The following is a 19,198-nucleotide window of genomic DNA, read 5'->3' as shown; positions in this document are numbered from 1 at the left end:
CAACCTCCTGGTCAGAGTCAGGACCAAGCCAGCAGCATCACCAGATCCCATTGTGAAGGGCAGAGGCCATGAGTTCCCAGGTAAGGATCTGGCTTGCTACATCCTTGTCCAAGCAGAGGCATGGCTGTAGCTGAGCAGTGGCAGGAAGAACCAAATGCTGAGTTTCAGGGCCTGGGTAAGACTGCTCAGGTCCATTAAGGTTATTGATGCCTTTTGGTCCTTGATGCTCTTGAAGCAGTGGGTTGACAACCTTGGTATTTAATTCCAAGAGAAAGCCTGGATACTTGCACTAGAGTGTCTCTCTCCTGTCCCTCTGTGAGGTGTCACGGCCAGACATTACAAGGAAGAACTCTGCAAAGTTTCCCTGGGGTCAATGGATTTCTGATGGGCGTCTGGTCCATTTCAAACACAAAGCTGTGTCCTTCTGTTCTGAAATTTCAGTATACCAGTGAACATTATCCAAGGACAGTTATGGCCACACAGGCCTCTCAGTTCAGTGGATGAGATACTTCCTTAACAGGTTTTATTTCCCCAAGGCATGTGTGGAACTGCTGTGTTCTGTGCAGCTAGCTGGAGCCTATTCATCTGTTTATATGATCTATATAGCAAATCAACCTTCCAAGAAAAAGGTTACTTATACTTTGCACTATAAGTAACAGTCATCAGGAGATAGAATAACTCAAGGAATGCTGCACATGCTGGATAACTAAATCAAAACAAGCTCACTCCATGTCAGGTGTTATGAAGACCTATCCAAGAGGTTTTCAGTAGTCTCTGCTGGCCAGATGATGAACAAACAGCTCTGGGGACTGATCTACTGAACCATCTGTAGGGTAGTTTCTTGAGGTCAAGGTTATTAAAGTACAGCATCGAATCAGGGGAAGAAAACCTGTGCTGCTGTTCTCTTGATGGTGTTTGCACTATAGGTATATGTAAGGTTTCATCCTGTGATTGAAAAAAAAAAATTACCTTTCAGATGTATTAATTTCCCTTTTGAATTGTTTCTGCTCAAGATTCTTTATATATTACCCACAATGATGAACAGATTGCTGTCTTTTTGATACAAGTTTTATAGTATCCAAACTCAGTTTCCACATGCAAGAGATAATTTGACACTGCATGCAGAGAAGCCAAAGGCAAAGCCAGCTCTTGAACCTTGCCAAGACTGCTTTGTACTACTAATCTGTTTACATCATCCAAAAATATTTTTCATTCTACAGAATTCTACAGAATTACTTGAACTACTGCTTCTTAAGGAGGAAATTATTTATAGTTAATGCAATTCACATTAAGCAAAAATGTGTAGCTGTGGAAACCAGAAAATAAATTCTTAAGATAAGTGGCATTTTTCTTCTCTCCTTTAAATGTATGCTAAGATTTAAATCTTAGTGTCGGAATTTATTCCTAATTGGTTTGGTCATTCAGAAAATACTACATCTCTGAAAACAAACAATATTTCATGATCACAGTGAGTCATCTAAATTTCTAGAGCCTTTTAAGGGGTAGTACAGTAAAAACACAGAATAGAAATAATTTTCAAATTTGCAAGGTGAATGCATATCAAGTGAGGTAAGGGTGTTAGTCCTGTATATGGGAAAGAAAAAGTTTGTAAAATCACAAACACTGGAGTGTGGATAAAGTGGCCAGCTTAGAAGCTGAAGACACTTAATTTCACTGTGATTCAAGCACGGTATTAAAGAATAGAAAGTGTCGTGCACACTCCTATATATTACTCTTACTATTTGTTGGATAAGGATAGCTACAGTTTTTTTCCTCAGTGTTCTCTTATTTTCTGCAGCAGTTAGAAATACCCGACCTGGGGACACCTCTGTCCCTTCAGCTCTTGAGGGGCACATGGAATCACAAAATGGGTCAGGTTGGAAGGGACAACAGAGGGTCATCTGGTCCAAAACCCCTGCTCAAGCAGGACCATCCCAGGGCACATGGCACAGCATTATGCCCAGATTATTCTTGAATCAGTGAGGGAGAGTCCACAACCTCTCTGGGCAACCTGTTCCAGCGTGTGGTCACCCCACAGTGAAGGAGTCGTTTTTCATCTTCAGGAGGAACTTCCATCAGTTTCTGCCCATTGCCTGTCGTCCTATTCCTTGGCACCACCGAGAGGAGCCTGGCTCCATCCTCTTGGCACCCTCCCTGCAGATTCCCATAGGCATTGCTGAGGTCCTCTCTCAGCCGTCCCTTCCCCCAGAGAAGCTTAAAGCGGGCGCGTATCCCGGCCAGGACACGGCAGGTCCGCGCCGTGCTGGGGGCGGGCCGGGGGGCGCGGGCCGGGGCCGCCAATGGCGGCGGGCGGGCGTGGCGGGGCGGCCGCCATTGCCGGCCATGCTGGGGCTCCGCCGCGCCGCCGCCGCGCTGCTGCCCCTGCCCCGGGCCGGGCCGCCCGCCGCCACCATGGCCACGCTGCTCGTCAGCCAGGAGCGCTACGCGTGGCTGCGGGAGCTGGGGCTGCAGGAGGAGAACCCAGGCGTCTACAACGGGCGCTGGGGCGGCCGCGGGCAGGTGCGGGGAGCGGGGTGGGAGCGGGGGCGGCGGGACCGCGGGGGTCGCGCCCCCTCCGGCGGGTGGAGGGGCGAGCTCGGCCCCGCCGCTCACCGGTCCCATCCTGCTCTAGGTGGTGACCACGTACTGCCCCGCCAACAACGAGCCCATCGCCAGCGTCCGGCAGGTGAGCGCGGCCGGGGGGCATCGCCAGCGCGGCGGGGACGGGAGGGGACGGCAGGGGAGGAGCCCCCGGCCGCAGGGGCCGGAGCGGGCCCTGTTGGGCGTTGGTTTGGGAGCTGCTCCTGACCGCGTCCCCTCTGGCACGACAGTCCCGGCAGCGGTCATGGGGATGTTGGGTCTGGGGGCCCCAGGGGGTGTTGGGTCCAGGGGTAGAGGTGATGTTGATTCCAGGGGCGGCTGCTGGAGCTCGTCGCAGACTGGAAATACTGCTGGAAATACGCCAGTGGCTTTCCTGGAACGAAAACAGGCTGTTGGCCTTATTTTTTAATGTCCCCGGCCCCCTCCCCCGCCTCCCACTCTTGCGAGTATTGTTGGAAAGAGCGAGGGCCCATCCCTTCCTCTGCTCGTTTGTCCCTAAAGGGAGTTGCTGGATAGGGGCAGATTGCAGCTGTTCGGTGGGGCTGAGTGGCCAGGGGGAAGTAGGAGGGAAAGCGACGTGGCATTCACGTGGTAAATTTGTGAAAGTTTTTAGTGTGAGAATAGCGCTATGTTGCTAACTTACTTCTTTTGTATATTAGCGCTCAGTTAGCCTTTGATGCCCAGTAAAACTGATGGAGTAGGACAGTCCTCCCAGCTTTTTTTGAAATACTGTTAATAACAGCAATATCTAAGATAAAACAATACATATGAAAATATATATATATATATGTCTCCCTTACCGTTATTCTTTATGGAGCATCCTTTAACATCTGAAGGAAAATTTCTGCTTATGTGGGTTTTTTTGTTTGTTTAGGTAGCACATACGCTTTCCCTCAACAGTGATTTCAAAAGATGTGTCATATTGGGACCACATTGTGTTAGAATAGAAACATTCTGTGAAAGTGATAGCCTGTAGTGCAAGTACTCTTTACTAGAAATGTTTTGAGTTGAGTGCAGAAGCTTTTCTGTGGCATTTGTTTTGGGGTTTTGATTTTCCTAACTTTTTCTTTGACATGCTTCTTTGTATAGGCTAGTTTGGAGGATTATGAAGAAACAGTAAAGAAGGCTAAAGAGGCATGGAAGGTCTGGGCTGATGTAAGTTTACAGAGACTTCTCTTTTATAACCTATCTCTGGCAGATACAGGGTATTAAATTGCCCCATCAGGTGGAGGTGTAAAAATGTATAAATATTTTGTGTGTTGCATTAAAGCAAAAGTCTGGAATGGAAATCTTGAGAAACAAGCCCACATAGTCTGTGCCTGATATCACTGGGGTACAAAGATAAGGACACTGACTTGTGGAAAATGTTTGTTTTGAAAAGCCAAACAGATTTAGCCAGCTTGTGCCTGTGAGCTGTTGCCAGCAGGTCTGGTGAAGTTCAGAAACCTTGTAGCAAGCAAACTATCCCTGTGCATGTGTTTCACTTCCTGTAACCACGTTCTTTCTCCTGTGGGAACTCTGCAGGATATTTGGATCAACTCATGTTGATCATCTTGTTCTCACGGGGTGAGGAAGGCTGCTGGTTGTAAACATGCTTTTTTGTTCACCTACTGTCCTGGTGTTTCACAAGACTGCTGTGTTATTCCAAAGCTTTAGTGTTACATAGCTGTGTACAACACCTAAGCTGTTTTTCCTTAGCAAGCGGTAGTTCCCCATGCACCTCTACCAGCTGTGCCCAGCCAGCACTCATTCTGTTGATGGCTGTGCCAGGCTTGGTTCTTACAGCTACCTGCTGTTTCTTTGGTAGAAGCTGAAAACTGGATTTCGTAAGGTATTGGGCATTCTGTATTTTAGCCAGCAAAGTTTTGCCTTGTCTGAAGATAACAAAGTTTAGGAAAAATACAACAGCTTCCTCAGGATATATTAGTACATGTTCTTTTGTTACAATCTGTGAGTATAATGTTGGTGACTTGTAACATATTTGGAAATAATCTGAAAGCAATCTAACAGATAAAGAATCAACATATTAAATGTTTCTTTAAAGGCTTTTCTCAAAGCTCTTTGCTATTAGTTTGTGAATTTTGTTGTTTGTCTGAAAGATTTTGGTTGTAAAGAGATAAGATTGCATGGTTTATGAATTTTTCAGTCCTGTTTTTACGAAGAACTGCTAGTCCTGTAAATCCTCTTGCATGTGTATGATTTGGAATTGATCCTGGCTATTGATTATTATTTAAAATACCGATACCACATGAAAAAGATCTATTAATAGTTGATATATGGACTTAATCTTTCCATGAATGATGTTTCTGTGTGTCTCAGAATCTGCTAGCAAAATAAATATCATACTGAACGTTTGAAAATGTGGTTTTAAGAACACTTCCAAGGCTCAGAAACCAGTAAGTGTGCTTTTTATGAAAAATGCTTGTTTTTTGAGATGCGGTTGCTTGTGTGAGGGCATTATGTGTGATGTGGCTGAGCACAAGTAGCAGAACTAATAATCTGAATGCTGCTGGCAATATCCAGTGGAACTGAAGTTTTAAATGGACATAAATGTGCACAGTGTTACCAGTTTCTGAGAGGCAGGAAACAGTTGCTTGTAAAGCAGTGAACGTGATAAAAATGAACAAGTAACAGAGTCTTGGGAAAGAGCACAACAATCAACGATTGCTTACTACAAGGGTAGGGAACCCAGCCGTATATATGCAGCAAAAATCACAGATGTTTAATCTCACATAAATTCTTTGTTTTTTTTTTACTAGATCCCCGCACCTAAGCGCGGAGAAATAGTGCGACAGATTGGTGATGCCCTGAGACAAAAAATCAAAGTTTTAGGAAGCTTGGTAAGGTGTTTTCAGAAGTAGCTTAACTTTTTGGGGGAATAAGGGAGAGTGGGGCACAGGGGCGAGGGGTGTGTCAAAACTGGTTTTCTCAGTTTTTAATGTACCATTCTGCAATACTAACCTTAATGATTGTTAAACAATTGCTGTTAGTTCTGTTAGCTTCCCTAATGAGGTTTTAATTTAAAGAAGAAGGAAACATTTTAAAACAAGTATTCTTGGATGGGAACAGTATGAAACTGTGTCAGGGGAGGGTCATGTTGGATATTAAGAACAGGCTCTTAACCCAGAGGGTTGGGCACTAGAACAGACTCTCCAGAGAAGTGGTCATGTCAGTGTGCCTGTCAGAGTTCAAGGAGTGTTTGGACAATGCATGTTGTGACTCTCAGGGTGGTCCTGTGCAGGGCCAGAAGTTGACTCAGTTGTCCCTGTGGGTCCCTTCCAAATCAGAATATTCTATGATTCAGTGATTCTATGAAATGATAATATATAATAGGGAAAGAAAATCTAATTCATTCTGAGCCTGTACTCTGTCTGGGAGGAGTGTTACAACTATTGCCCAGCTGTTTTCCCACTTGCCTGTCAGATAGGGCACTGTCTAGTACTAAAAGCATCCTGAAAGGGATCTTCCTGTAATACAGAGCTTTTAACCTTAAGCTCTTTCTGGTGATCTGCGGGATTTTGCCAACTGACATATGGAAATATAAGGCTTCAGAAGCTGAGATGGTCTTAATGAGATCCACTTGCAGTGCTGTGCAGGACATAAAGGTTGAAGGACCTCTCCTTTAAAACACTTACTAGTTGCTAGGGAAGAAAAGAAGACAAGTGGGGAACTTGCCACTTTCCTTTTACAGGGCTTACCTGTATGTCTGCTGTTCAGAAACAGCTGTCAGTGAATAACTCCATGTGTAGTCAAGCCCATATTGTTAACCTTCAAAACTTTGTTCTGCTCTTGCCTTTGTTGTTGTCTCCTCAGCAGAGTTTCTGTTGTGGAATTTGAATGCTAATGTACTTTTGTATTCAAAAACAGTACAGCTTCCCTGGTGAGTGTGGACAGACAGAAGTTCACTCTGTGTTCCTTGAACAAAACTTTTGTGGCTTATTGTCATGTTTTCCTAGTTTCCCCAAAGAGATAGTCTGTTCAGCTCTACTATGACTGAGGAGGAACTTCAGGGTGAAAGAAGTACAGTAGGTATTCAGATTTTAGGATTTTCCCTGGATTTGGAATACATAAAAGGAATGGAATAGAAACTCATCTTTCTTATATGCCATTGGAAATTTTCAGCCTTGTCTCACAATGTCCTTGTGAAGTATCCTGGTATTTCTACTGCACTTATGGACTCACTGCTGCATTTTTTAGTAAATATATCTCATGCCCCTCCATTTTTGGTCACAGATCAGGGCCATTCCTTCTATCTCGAGATGACCACAGTTGTCATAGACATACAATTAGTTACCTTTATTTTAAGATTTGCATGGGGAGAAAAATCCCGTGGCAATCCTTTGAACCTGATTCCTCATTTAACAGCCTTTTCAAAATACAGTCATCAGTCTAAAGTAGTAGGTCATATTTGCATGAAGTAACATCTAGATATCAGAGCATGACAGCAAAAATAAGTGGGGGTAAATGGATGACTTCTCAGTTCCTAAGTTTGCAAATTTTCTCATTTTTGGAGGAAAATGTTTTCACATATCAGCTTATTCTCATTGATAACGTATATGTCAGCTGAGTAAATCTAACATGCTTTTAACAGAAGGATATAGCTTAGGACTGACTTCAGCTAAAAAAAAAAAAAAATTGATCCTAAACATCCCAGGTTACTAAAATACTAAAGATATGTAGATGTTTTCAGCAGTGTCTGCAAATGAAATCTCTCAAATTCACTTTGATATGTTGTCAAATGAGTAGTTTGCTTATGTAAAATGTAAATGACCACTTTCTTTTGCTGGAGCAGAGTAGTCCCACTTTCCCAATATGTTCCATGCCTAATCAACAATGTATGCAATGTCCTGATGAAAACCCAGTGTTTTGTTAATCTAAACATATGAACCCCATTAGTGTTGGATAGTCCTTTCAGTAGATTTGTTTTATTAAAATTTCTCCATTAATTTCCTCTCTAATTTCCTCCTATTGTATGGAGATGCAACTGCTGTCTTCTTGTTTATTGTCTTATTACTTTAAGCTGTGAATAACTCAGGAAGAGGTGATTCTCTTCTAATGAAAACGTTTGTATTAAAATCTTACCTGGTGTACAGATATACCTGACATTGGTGGGAAACAAAATATATGGGGGATGCAAGGCAATTAAAAAAAAGTTGTCTTAATTTTGTCAGGTCTCTTTGGAAATGGGAAAGATTTTTGTTGAGGGTGTTGGGGAAGTGCAGGAGTATGTTGATGTCTGCGACTATGCTGTTGGTTTGTCCCGAATGATTGGTGGACCTATTTTGCCTTCAGAAAGTAAGTATATATGTTTTTTGCTTTGGGTTTGTTTGTGGTTGGTTGGATAGTTGCTTTTTTAACAGATGAAGAGATGGAGAAGTGTCTTAAATATGTGATGTTGTAATACAGCAAGATCTCTGTTCTGTGAGTTATTAGGGAGCTTTGGGAATGGATGTGCTGGTGGGCAGTAGCGCCACCTAATGAAGTTCCTAATGAAGTGGCCGGTAAGCAAGTGAGCCCATCGATTTTTCTCTACTATTTGAAGCATTAAGTTCTCTTTGATTTCTTTGTTAATGGAGGATGGCAGAGGAAAGTATGTGAAAAGTTCAATGGTGCACTTAGAAAAGAGAGACCTTTTTGTCAGTTATTGATTAGCACACAGTCATCATGATGTTAACTGAATAGCTAATTATGTTGTTGTGCCATTAGCTTTTTTCACAATCTAGCTAACCTTGATCCAGTAAGCTGCAGAGCACATATAATACAACTCTTCACAAGCTAATGCTGTGATGGACTGAGAAGTGATGCTAGATTCCTTGCTTACATATTTTCCTTTTTTAAAAAAGATAACATTAAATGGATGAAAATTGCATTATGTTGTGTCTTTGCTTTCAGGACCTGGCCATGCCCTTATAGAGCAGTGGAATCCTGTTGGATTAGTAGGAATCATCACAGCCTTTAACTTTCCTGTGGCAGTTTATGGGTGGAACAGTGCGATTGCAATGATTTGTGGAAACGCTTGCCTCTGGTAAGATCTAGCTCTCCAGCCTGCTAACGGTATTTTTAAATTAGACAGTTATTATCTTGGGCATGAAACTGCTGCTGAATGTCTGATGTTTCTGTATAGTTGATTCTATCTAATGTAGGCTTGATTTCTTTTTATTTTTAGGTCCGTTTATAGTCAAAGAGCTTTGTTTTATTTTGTGATAACCTGTTTTTTGAGATATTAAGATTGGGAAGCATCTAGGTCTTAGCCAAATGGCCTGTGAATAAAGAACCCAGGTTGAGGTCTTGAAACAGTGGTAGTGAACAGTTCATATATTCAGAGTTGGTACAGCTAAGATTAAAAGTCTGAAAAGGTAACTTTATTTCCTCTTGTGGATCCTGCTTTGCTTTCATCTGTCTGCTTCACTCTAATGCCTGGCCTAGCCCTAGTTCACATGGATTTCAGTAGAACTTCTGAATGCTCAGCTGTGGAAAGAAGCGCTTGAGTTCCTGTCTTAATATGTACCTGAAAACCAGCCTAACCAAAGTGTGCTGTATATCAGATACCATAAAAATTGCTTATTTGAATAATTTCTTATTCTTAAAGAATTGAAATAAAATTAATGTAATTCCTTTTTTTTTTTCCCCTCTCCTTTTTAGGAAGGGTGCTCCTTCTACATCCCTTGTTAGTGTTGCTGTTACAAAGTGAGTTCTGGTTTCTTTGCGCTCTTTTGCTTTTTAAACAATGCTCTTCTGTTTGAGGTAGTGAACAGTGGTCAGAAGAAATGCTTTCCCCTAATAGTAGCTGTATATGTAGGATGTTACCTATACCGTTGGCCATTTTTTTCTGGAACCAGGGCTATGTTTCTGCTGAAGGTGGGCTAGCTGTGTGGTTTGCTTCCTTGTGAAAGATGAACTGCTCTTGAAATTTGGCTTCCCTCAGTCACACAATCATGTTTCAGAATCATCCCTTATTTTCTAGTATCTCAGCACAACGTCAGCACCCAGTTTCTTGGCAAATTCTTCTGACTGGCTCTCTAGACCCATATCCTGAAGACAATGTCACACGGTCTTTTTTACCCGAAACATAGTGACACCTTAGCATGCATTTCCAGGGTTCGTTTTCGATAAAAAGGAAAACTCAATATCAATAAAAAGAACTTCTCCAAAGAATAAATGCCATGGTGATATTTACTTCAGGTTTATTGTTACTTTCCTTAATATATTAGCACTTAAAACACTTATTTATTGTGTATTACAAATAACATTTATTTTAAAGTGCTAAATATAAGTAGGCCCCTTAAAATCATTAATTACTAAGTCTTGTAGCTCTCATATTAACTCCTAAGAACAGTGACCCCAAATGACTACTACCTCAAAAACCCGAAGACAGTTTTAATGGTTCGCTCCCTATTTGCACGTGTCAGAAATCTCTGAAATTTTTACATCTTTGATTCTAGGATAATTGCCAAAGTCTTGGAGGATAACAAGTTGCCTGGAGCAATCTGTTCCTTAGTTTGTGGTGGAGCAGACATTGGGTAAGTAAAATTTCTTGTGTTTTGTGAACCTCTATAGAAGGAATATTCTTTGAACTACTTCTCAGAAAGTTATTCTGGTCTCCAGGAGTTCCCGGTACATACACATGTTGCCATGATTTTTATCAGCTGGTCTGATACTCTGGCCCTGATCTAAATGTAATAAATATGTCTACTTGCTGTTGTGAGATCAGCTGCTAACAAATAACTTCTCGGATGAGGAGACTAAATTTATATTCTATATCTGCATATGCTTGGACCCAAAGAATACAGCTAATATTAAATTCCACTCATCATGCTCTTAGGAGTTTTCAGTGTCTAGCCCACTGGCCTTTTGGATTACTTGTGGAGAAGAATATGTCCCCATTTTCCATGCTCACACAGGACTAAACACTTGCTTTTATAGATTTATACTTGTGCTTGGAAGCTGTTCAAACCAAGCTTCAAACCAAATTATTTTGTTTGATTTTTACATTGTGGAAATTCCCAGTACAAATGTATACTCAGATGTATCTTTTGAGCATTTTAAGAGGAGACAAAACAGATGGCGAGCATTAAAAAAAAAGTCATAGATATGCGTATTTTCTTAGAGATCATAACAATTAGATCTGATCTCACTATGTAATTTGGACTGAATTTTAGTCTTACTACAAATGATGCTTTTATGGCCTGAAAAGGTAGAAGAAATGGCCTTGTTCCTTGTTTCTCACTAAGAAGGTTTCCTGTCATTAGCTCAGTCACTTACCAGATGTTTCAAAGAGGTGGTTCTGACTTTTAAAGATCTCCCTGACTGAAGCTGGTGTATGTGGAAGGTGCAAGCTGCTTTTCCATTTATGTGCTCTTCCATTGGACATGGTGGTATGTCTCCCATTATGCAGGACAGCAATGGCGAGAGATGAGAGGATGGACCTGTTGTCCTTCACTGGCAGCACAAAAGTGGGCAAGGAAGTAGCACTTATGGTTCAGGAGAGATTTGGTGAGTGTGTGCATTCTCCTCCGTTTCTCTCTATGGCTGGTACAGGCAGTGGAGCCCCATAGCATTTTAAAATAACAGCTTGTTTCAGCTGTGTTATCTTTTTCCTTTTTTTTTTTGACTTGGGAAAATAGGAGTTGAAACTGCTCAGAGATAGGTACTGCATCTTTTAGTTGGTTCTGTTAGAGCTCGGCATTTTTTTCCAGGATATCCACAAATCCGTGGTCCTACAACTAATTAAGAGAAGGGTGTAGTGGTGTCCATGAATGTAATTGTGTGTAAATCGTCAAGGTGGACAGGTCTTATGGTCTTTTGGCAATGTGTTCATGAATACATGCTCACTCACCTTTTATTCCTTATAAATACAGGAGAAAAGTGATGATTTTTGATGCTGTTTTTGTTGCAAATATTTAAAAGTGTACAGGCATGAAGTGTACAGCAGCTCAGCTGCTGGATTCTAACTTTTTAGTTTTGAACAGAAAACCTTGTGAACATGGTTTTCTCATTTTATGCATTTGAAGTTCATAGAAGTGTAAAAAACCAAACCAAAACAAAAAACCCAGAACAGATTACGAATGTTTACTCAGAGGTGGAATTGGGATTCTTTCGACCAGATTTTAGATAAAACAGTTGCCAGAGAAATAGGTAAGCCTAGTTAAATTTTATGTGTGCATTTTGATCTCTTATTCTTCTTTGAATTCTTTTTCTTTGTCTACATCACACTATTCATGCTGCAACTTTTTCCTGTTTTCCTCTTTTTCTTTCCTGTGCTGTTTTTGCGTATTTTTTAAACTTCTTTGTGCCATAACTACTGTCCATGTATCTTTCTTCACAACATGTGATAGATGTAGTATTTGGTGTAACTTTCTGCTTTGGCTAGAGTGGTTAGTTGATTGTGATGCCTAAAACCTTTTGTTCATCCAGAAAAATATGTTTAATGAACATAGTTCTCTATGTTAGAGGTGCACTCACTGACTGAGGTGTAGTGAATATGTGTGTGCATGACATAACTTACTTTGTGTGTTCTTGTTAGGTCGAAGCCTGCTGGAACTGGGAGGAAACAATGCCATTATTGGTAATATGCACTGTAGAAATTTAGTCCTGTAGATGATATTTGGAAGTTAGTGTGCACATGTTTGTAGCAAGTTGTCCCTTTTTTCTGCTTGATGGGGGCTTCTTTTGGTTGGTTGGTTGGTTGGTTGGTTGTTTTTTGTTAGGTTCCCCCCCACCTGCCCACTGGGCTTTTAAAAGTACATAATAGAATGTTTGGGTTTTTTTCTGTCTTCGGTATTGTGGAAGGGATCCAGTTCCCAGATAAACAACATAAATACTGTAAAGCTGAGCAACATGGAAGAAAGAAAATGTAAGCTAAATACCTAAATTGCAATCCTGTTGTGTTATAGTCTTGTTTCACCTTGCTCATATTCTGAACAAATGTGCTTATCTACATGTATCTCATCTACTCTTTTGAAAATCACATTTGAGCAAGTCTTTCTTTTTTTCCTGTACTGCTTTGTAACCAGTAGCATAAACTGGTTTTAGACTTTGAAAATTGTTTCATTTTTCATATCCAAGTCTTGCTTTTTCTGGAATTGGCTTTAAATGATTGCATAACCATTGCTTGGTTGGATTTTATCCCAAATTTAATAATACTTTTGGATGCTTAAGAGAATTTTGTGGAATTGGTTAAACTCAGTGATATTTTGGGAGTCATTTGAGGCTTATAAAAGTCTCAATGTCTTCTAGCTGGAGGAATTGGTTCAGCTCATTGTGTATTTTTTATTATTGTACACCTGTGTGTTTAAGCTACGTTTTTTGAAAGGTCATCTGGAGATACTTTACCATTGTTACTTTATGCTACACTTCTCAGTGTGGACAAGGTGGAGAAATGGCAAGAAATTGCTTGTATTTTCTTGAATTAAAATGAAGCTGAATTTCTTTGCAAGCTTTATTGCAAAAGGCTCTCTTCAGTAGTTCAGACCTTCATTTATGTCCAATTGTATGTATCTAATTCCAGTTGTAAAGAGATAATAAGAGTTTCAAGGTATTTCTATATATCTTAACTGTGCTGTGCTAGTGCAATGGCTCTTAGTGCTTCTTGGCCAACTTGTCAGTTTATAATATTGTGTAGGCATCTTAAGTCTTGTGGATTGCCTGTTTACTTCAGTAACATGCTCATGTTTTTATTTTTTTAAAGTGTTTGAAGATGCAGATCTGAACCTAGTCATCCCATCTGCTCTATTTGCTGCGGTGGGAACAGCAGGTCAGAGGTGTACAACTGCTAGAAGGCTGGTGAGTAAATGTGTATTGTCTGGTTTGGGTAGCTCTGCATTTTAACTTAGTTCCAAATTAGCTTAGAAAATCCCTGACAATTCCTAATACTATGAAGAGCAACAAATAATGTTTGAAACAGATTTTTACTTAGTATAAGTAAATAAGTATGATGGAAAAATAAGACTATGGTTTCATTCCACCATAATTCTAGATCTAAACAGTTTCTTTGTATGTGTTTTCAAAGGTATGTGGTGCTAAAAGCCCAGAAAATAATACTTGGCATGCTTCTGTATTTCTCTCTGTTTTCATTGCCAGAACTTCTTTGCTTGTGACTGCTACACATTTTGGTGCAGGCTTTAGATTTCAGCAAAGCAAGGGGCTATGTGTTGCTTACTTTTTTAATAGCTTTTAACCAATAATTTTCAACAAGTTTAAAGGTGTTAGAGTGTCAGTCAGTGTTTGTATAGTCTTTTCAGAGTTGGGTTTATTGGGTAAATATTAGTCAAAATTGATTTGGGTGTATTGGAAGGGCAGTGATTCCTCAAATTGTAGCAATAAAATGACTTGAGTGTTTGTCCTAGAACACTTAACTGAAGTGTTTACAGAACACATCGATATCACTGATAAGAGATCAGGTAAAATTAAAGCAGGGTTTTGTTTCTTCACTTGCTTTAAATCTTCATGGTGAAGATTTTATGTATTTGTTTTCTAGTGTTGGTGCTGTTTAGAGGCCTTACTCTGTGTTTATTTTTAACTTTGTGATTTTCTGAATATGAGCAACACTATCTCCACACTTCATTCATCCCTCTTCAAAGTGCAATGGTATCTAGGAATAGTTACATAGACTATGCTGTCTTACACCTTTCTTTCCACATTTTAGTTTCTCCATGAAAGCATCCATGATGAGGTGGTGGCAAAGCTTGCTAAGGCCTATGCCCAGGTCCGCATCGGTGATCCATGGGATCGTAAGTAACCATTTCCAGCTCACGGATTTAGGAGACAAGTTTGTCTGTTTCTTTCTCTTTAAATTCCAAATGGGTTATAGGTCAAGAATATTTAGTTTTAGCAGTTTACCTGGGAGTAGAAATAGCTGGTTTCATTTAGAATACAAACTCTGAAAGGAAGATGAAGAATCTGGCTAATACTGCTCATCTTGGACAGATTAAAAAGTTAGTCCCAAAATGTCACAATAAGAGTACTTGCAAATGTATACAGTTTTGCTGAAAGTATGCCTCTGAATCTTCTGTTTTTAGCTGACACTCTGTATGGGCCTCTTCATACCAAAGAAGCAGTGAAAATGTTCCTTGATGCAGTAGAACAAGCGAAACAACAGGGTGGCTCTGTGGTCTGTGGTGGAAAGGTGACTTTAACTTTTATTTTTCCTGCTACATTCTGTGCTCTAGGAAGAAACACAGTAACATGGTGGCTTAGACCAAGATTGTTTCTCAGTTTGTTCTGTCAGCCACTACAGGATGTTAGTTTAGTCAGTCTGAGAATGTTCGAATAACCTTGTCTTCAGGGTAAAGGTGATTGTACTTGGAAACTACCTTCTCCTTCAAGAAATGGTTAAGAGCTTTTGGCTCTTTCTTATACCACTCTCCTGTTGTAGGTGATGGTGAAAATAAAAACAGCATTGTAAATGGTGAATGTCAAATGTATAACAAGGAAAATAGTGGAAATTCCTGAATTCACAATATCAAACTGCAGGAAATACTGAAGATTCAAGACAGCCACTTGCATATTTAATTCTCCTTGAAGTAACATTCTGGGAATTCTTGTCTTTCACTGGCACCTTCTTTGTTCTTGATACCTTTAAAATTCCAATTAGCATACAAGTTGGAGAAAAGAAGTGTTTTTAGTCTCAGCTGCTAGAGTTTGCAATTTGGTTACCTCCTTAGTCGACATAAGCTATGCTTCTATATTTTAAATACTTAAACAAGTAAAATTTAAGTTACCTACTCAGATTACCTGAGCTTCTGTTTCTGATTGCTAGACACAACTGTAGTAGTCAGACCATGAGGGATTCCTTTCCTACACTAGTGCTAAGCTAGATGCTAATTTAAACTTACTCCGTTGCTTTTTATGTGTTTTGAAGGTTATAAATCGCCCTGGAAACTATGTCGAGCCGACCATTGTGACTGGCCTTCCTCATAATGCGCCCATTGTCCACACTGAGACATTTGCCCCCATACTGTATGTGCTGAAATTTAAGGTAAAATAACAGTAGGGAACTAGTCAGGTGTCAAGGATGCTAACAGAAGAGTCAGGAGAGAGATGTCAGATGTATGTCATGTCCATGCAATTTTCCCAGCACTTCAAGAGGTGGTAACTCTTGTTCTGCCCAGTGAAATATCCACTATAATAGCTCACCTCACTGCATAGCTACATTTATGTGAAGAGCACTGGAGTTAAGAGTCTGTACAGGAATAGATTTCTATTGTTTATGTTGTATTGTTGATATTGTTCCTATCTGTTGAAAAGCAGAGAGTGTGTTTTGTGCAGTGGTGGAGGTATTGCTGTCATGGTATGTGTGTGTTTGCCCAGTGGCATTTAGTACATTTTTGTTATGGTTGTGATATGTTGGGTTTTTTTCTCACAGTGCTTCTTTGTAACTGCTTTGCCTTGAATAATCATGGCTTAACCACTTGTACATGTTCCTTCTAGGAGGAAGAGGATGTTTTTGCCTGGAATAATGAAGTAAAACAAGGTCTTTCCAGCAGTATCTTTACCAAGGATTTGGGAAGGATTTTCCGCTGGCTTGGGTATAACTTAAATTATTTTTCTACTTTCCTGAGGCATAAGTTCACAGTCTTCCATGTATTTTGTAAACCTATGCACAATTCTAGCTGAGCATTTTATAGCCCTCATTTTAGGAAAGGAGGGTTTAGGAAAGGAGCCTTTCCTGATCCTAAGGAGGAATTGTGTCTTATCCTTGTAGGCCAAAGGGTTCTGACTGTGGCATTGTGAATGTTAACATCCCAACCAGTGGAGCTGAGATTGGAGGTGCTTTTGGTATGTTATTTATGCTTTTTTTCCTTTTCCTTCAAATGGGAAAGTCCTCTAACATTTGATCTAGAGGCTTGGTATTATTCCTCAGACTTCACTTTTTTTTTTAAAGTGAGAATTTTTTTTTTTATTTTTGTAACAACTCTGGAAGAGAATAAAACATTACCCCTGTAAAACTGTTATAATTTGGGTCTCCCCTTTTTATTTTTCAAGGTTTTAATCAGTCTATTTAAATGACTAAATGTGAAGAAATCAGTGAAGTTAATTTTGAGTTATATTGCTTTAGCAGTAAAGAGATACTGGCCAGAGGTAGTTGGATTTAAACCCTCAAATACGGATATTTTAAAAATATCTGTATTTAGCTTTTAAAAATTCCATGTGTTATTTCTTCCTTCCCATCAAAGGAATGTAAGTCAGAGGTATGTTCTGAAGGTGTTTAAAGGTATGGCCAGGTGGAAAACTGTTTAAAACAGTTTTTAAACAATCTTGAGCATTTTTGTTGTGAATATTTGCATGTTTATATAAGATCCATAACCTATAGTATTTTCATGAAAAAGTCTTTAAATAAGCATTTTTGCCTTTATTTCTCTTTTTTTTTACATATTTAAGGAATTGAGGGAGTAGAAGAAGAAATATTCACCTTATTATTTAAACAGTACAAGAATCAGCACATTCTGGTACTCTTGTCTCATGTTAAGACAAAATATCTTTAAAACAAGGTTGTTTGGTGCCACGATGATGAGATTTCAACTCCAGGCAGATATTTTTTTGCATCAAGCATGAGGGAGATAGCTAGCTGTGGGTATTTTGTGGGGTGGTGTTCTAGTAATTCAGTTCAGATAGGGAATAAGGGCAAAGGAATAGTTTTTCCCCATGTATTTTTGTAAAATGTCTCACTTCTTGGAGTTAATCCAGATTCCCATGCTCAAAAAAAAATAATCAAATTTAATTTATAACCTTTTTTCCACAGGTGGTGAAAAGCACACTGGTGGGGGAAGGGAATCTGGAAGTGATTCATGGAAACTTTATATGAGACGATCTACTTGGTAAGACAGACCTTTTAAATTCCAAATAAATGTAAACTGCAGATAAACTTTCAAAACATATAAATCTTTAACTACAAGGAGACTGTCTTTACTGAATGTGAGATAACTATATATGGGTGTAATTGCCTTTTCTTCACATTCCTTAGAAGTTTATTTGAAGGGGTTTTATGAAGACCTTTTTTTCCTTTCAAAAGGAAAAAAAAACCTTTTTTTTTCCCCTCTTGCTTGATTTTAAACTCATCTAAAAATTAAATTACTGGAACCTGTCAGGAAATACATAAAGAGACAACCACAGTGAGGAAACCACTATTGCCATTGGTGGGTGATTTAGTTATGTTTTGGTTATCTAACCCCAAATCTCCTGACAGCCCATAGTGGTTGACTGTTCACATTCCCTGCTGGCCTTCACAGCCTTTACCTGTGCTAACTTTAGTTTTGTGAACGTGAGAAATCCCACTTTGCTTTTTCGATCTGGATGTTGTCACAGTAAAAGATTAAATAGATAAAGAGAAATAGATCCTCTATCAAGGAAGAAATAATGGGGAATGTGGTCTTTCCCTGTATATAGTTACTAGATTAAAAACTGGAGTAAAGTCAGTTCATAACTTTAAATAGGCAAACTGCTTACAGAAGCCTTTTGTTTACATGTGACAGAAATCAGAAGCCTTGTACATAAGAAGTGGACTGCATAATATGTCTCAGTGATTAAGTCTGGTCTCTAAATACTTGTTTCTCTTCCAGTACAATCAACTACAGCAAGGATTTGCCTCTGGCTCAAGGAATCAAGTTTCAGTAACAGCCTTATGAATGGTGGTGCTATGAACTCTCCTACCATTTCAGAATCAAGCACCTTCTAAGCATTATGGGGATAAAAATTTATTATCTGAAACCAATTCTATCAGAAAATCATCTACTCTAAAATTGCTTCGCTTTCTATGTATGAATTTACTACTTCAGTCTTCAAATGAGAGAAGTATATGGTCTTTGGGAAGAAGGGAGAGGGACTGATACTAACAATCTTTTATTCAGGTGGCCTGGATAACCTGTTGCCTTACCGCTGTGTTTCAGTACCAGCACTGTATCCCTTCCCTCCCCACCATTCGCTGATATTTCCAGCTCGAACACAGCTTGTGCTTCAAGCTGTGTGCCGAGTTTCCTGCAGATAACTGGTGTTGTGGGGGTGGGCAGTACAGGGCTATTTTTCAATGCACAAATAAAGGTACATTTTGTGAGATAGCTTGGGCTTGTCGTTTGTTTTGTTCATTGTTTCGGAGCAGGAACATTCAGCTAACTTTGTTTTCACACACTGGGCTGCAAGCTGAGGGAATAGCATTGGAGTAAAAGGATTGCTTTTGCTTTCCTGCTTCTCTTTCAGAAAGGAGACATTCATTGAATATGTTGGGAGATATAGAGTAAGGCCAAGGACTACTGTAGTCTTTTGGAACCTTCTCTTAATGCTAGAAAGGGTTACAGCCAATTCAGGTTGTCACAGCTCTTGTGACACCCTACAGCCAAACCAGCTGAAGCACTGAAGATGCAGTCAGAAGGGAATACTCTTCCTGAGGGAATTTGCCAGGAAAAGGCAAATTGTTTTTATATGTTTCACCTCAGATGGGAATTTCTTGTGGCCACTGGAGATTACAGCCAACAACAGCTCATTTAGGAGCCTTGCTCAAGACTCAGGATTAGAAAAGGCACACTGCTACTAGACTGATTTTAGCTTTCCACAGAGTAACTTCTGAGGTTTTTAATGTACTGGTTTTGGAGATTTCTTTTCCTTA

General features: G+C 39.8%; 1 protein-coding gene across 1 annotated transcript; it reads left to right on the top strand.

Moving 5' to 3' along the window:
• Window positions 1-2,344: 2,344 nt before the first annotated feature.
• Window positions 2,345-18,653, top strand: ALDH7A1 (aldehyde dehydrogenase 7 family member A1). Its single transcript, XM_017807362.1, has 18 exons — window positions 2,345-2,520; window positions 2,633-2,686; window positions 3,691-3,756; window positions 5,361-5,441; window positions 7,773-7,896; window positions 8,494-8,626; window positions 9,244-9,288; window positions 10,044-10,121; window positions 10,997-11,094; window positions 12,125-12,166; window positions 13,289-13,383; window positions 14,246-14,330; window positions 14,619-14,725; window positions 15,461-15,577; window positions 16,030-16,127; window positions 16,304-16,377; window positions 17,342-17,417; window positions 18,159-18,653. The coding sequence occupies exons 1-18, from the start codon at window positions 2,413-2,415 to the stop codon at window positions 18,211-18,213; spliced, it is 1,536 nt and encodes a 511-aa protein (XP_017662851.1). The 5' UTR covers window positions 2,345-2,412; the 3' UTR covers window positions 18,214-18,653.
• Window positions 18,654-19,198: the final 545 nt, after the last annotated feature.

This window comes from Lepidothrix coronata, unplaced genomic scaffold, assembly GCF_001604755.1.
Source record: "Lepidothrix coronata isolate B3197 unplaced genomic scaffold, Lepidothrix_coronata-1.0 Scaffold18, whole genome shotgun sequence".
NCBI classification, from domain to species: Eukaryota; Metazoa; Chordata; class Aves; order Passeriformes; family Pipridae; genus Lepidothrix; species Lepidothrix coronata.
The sequence above is the reverse complement of the archived record's forward strand: the minus strand, read 5'-3'. Positions and strand labels throughout refer to the sequence as shown.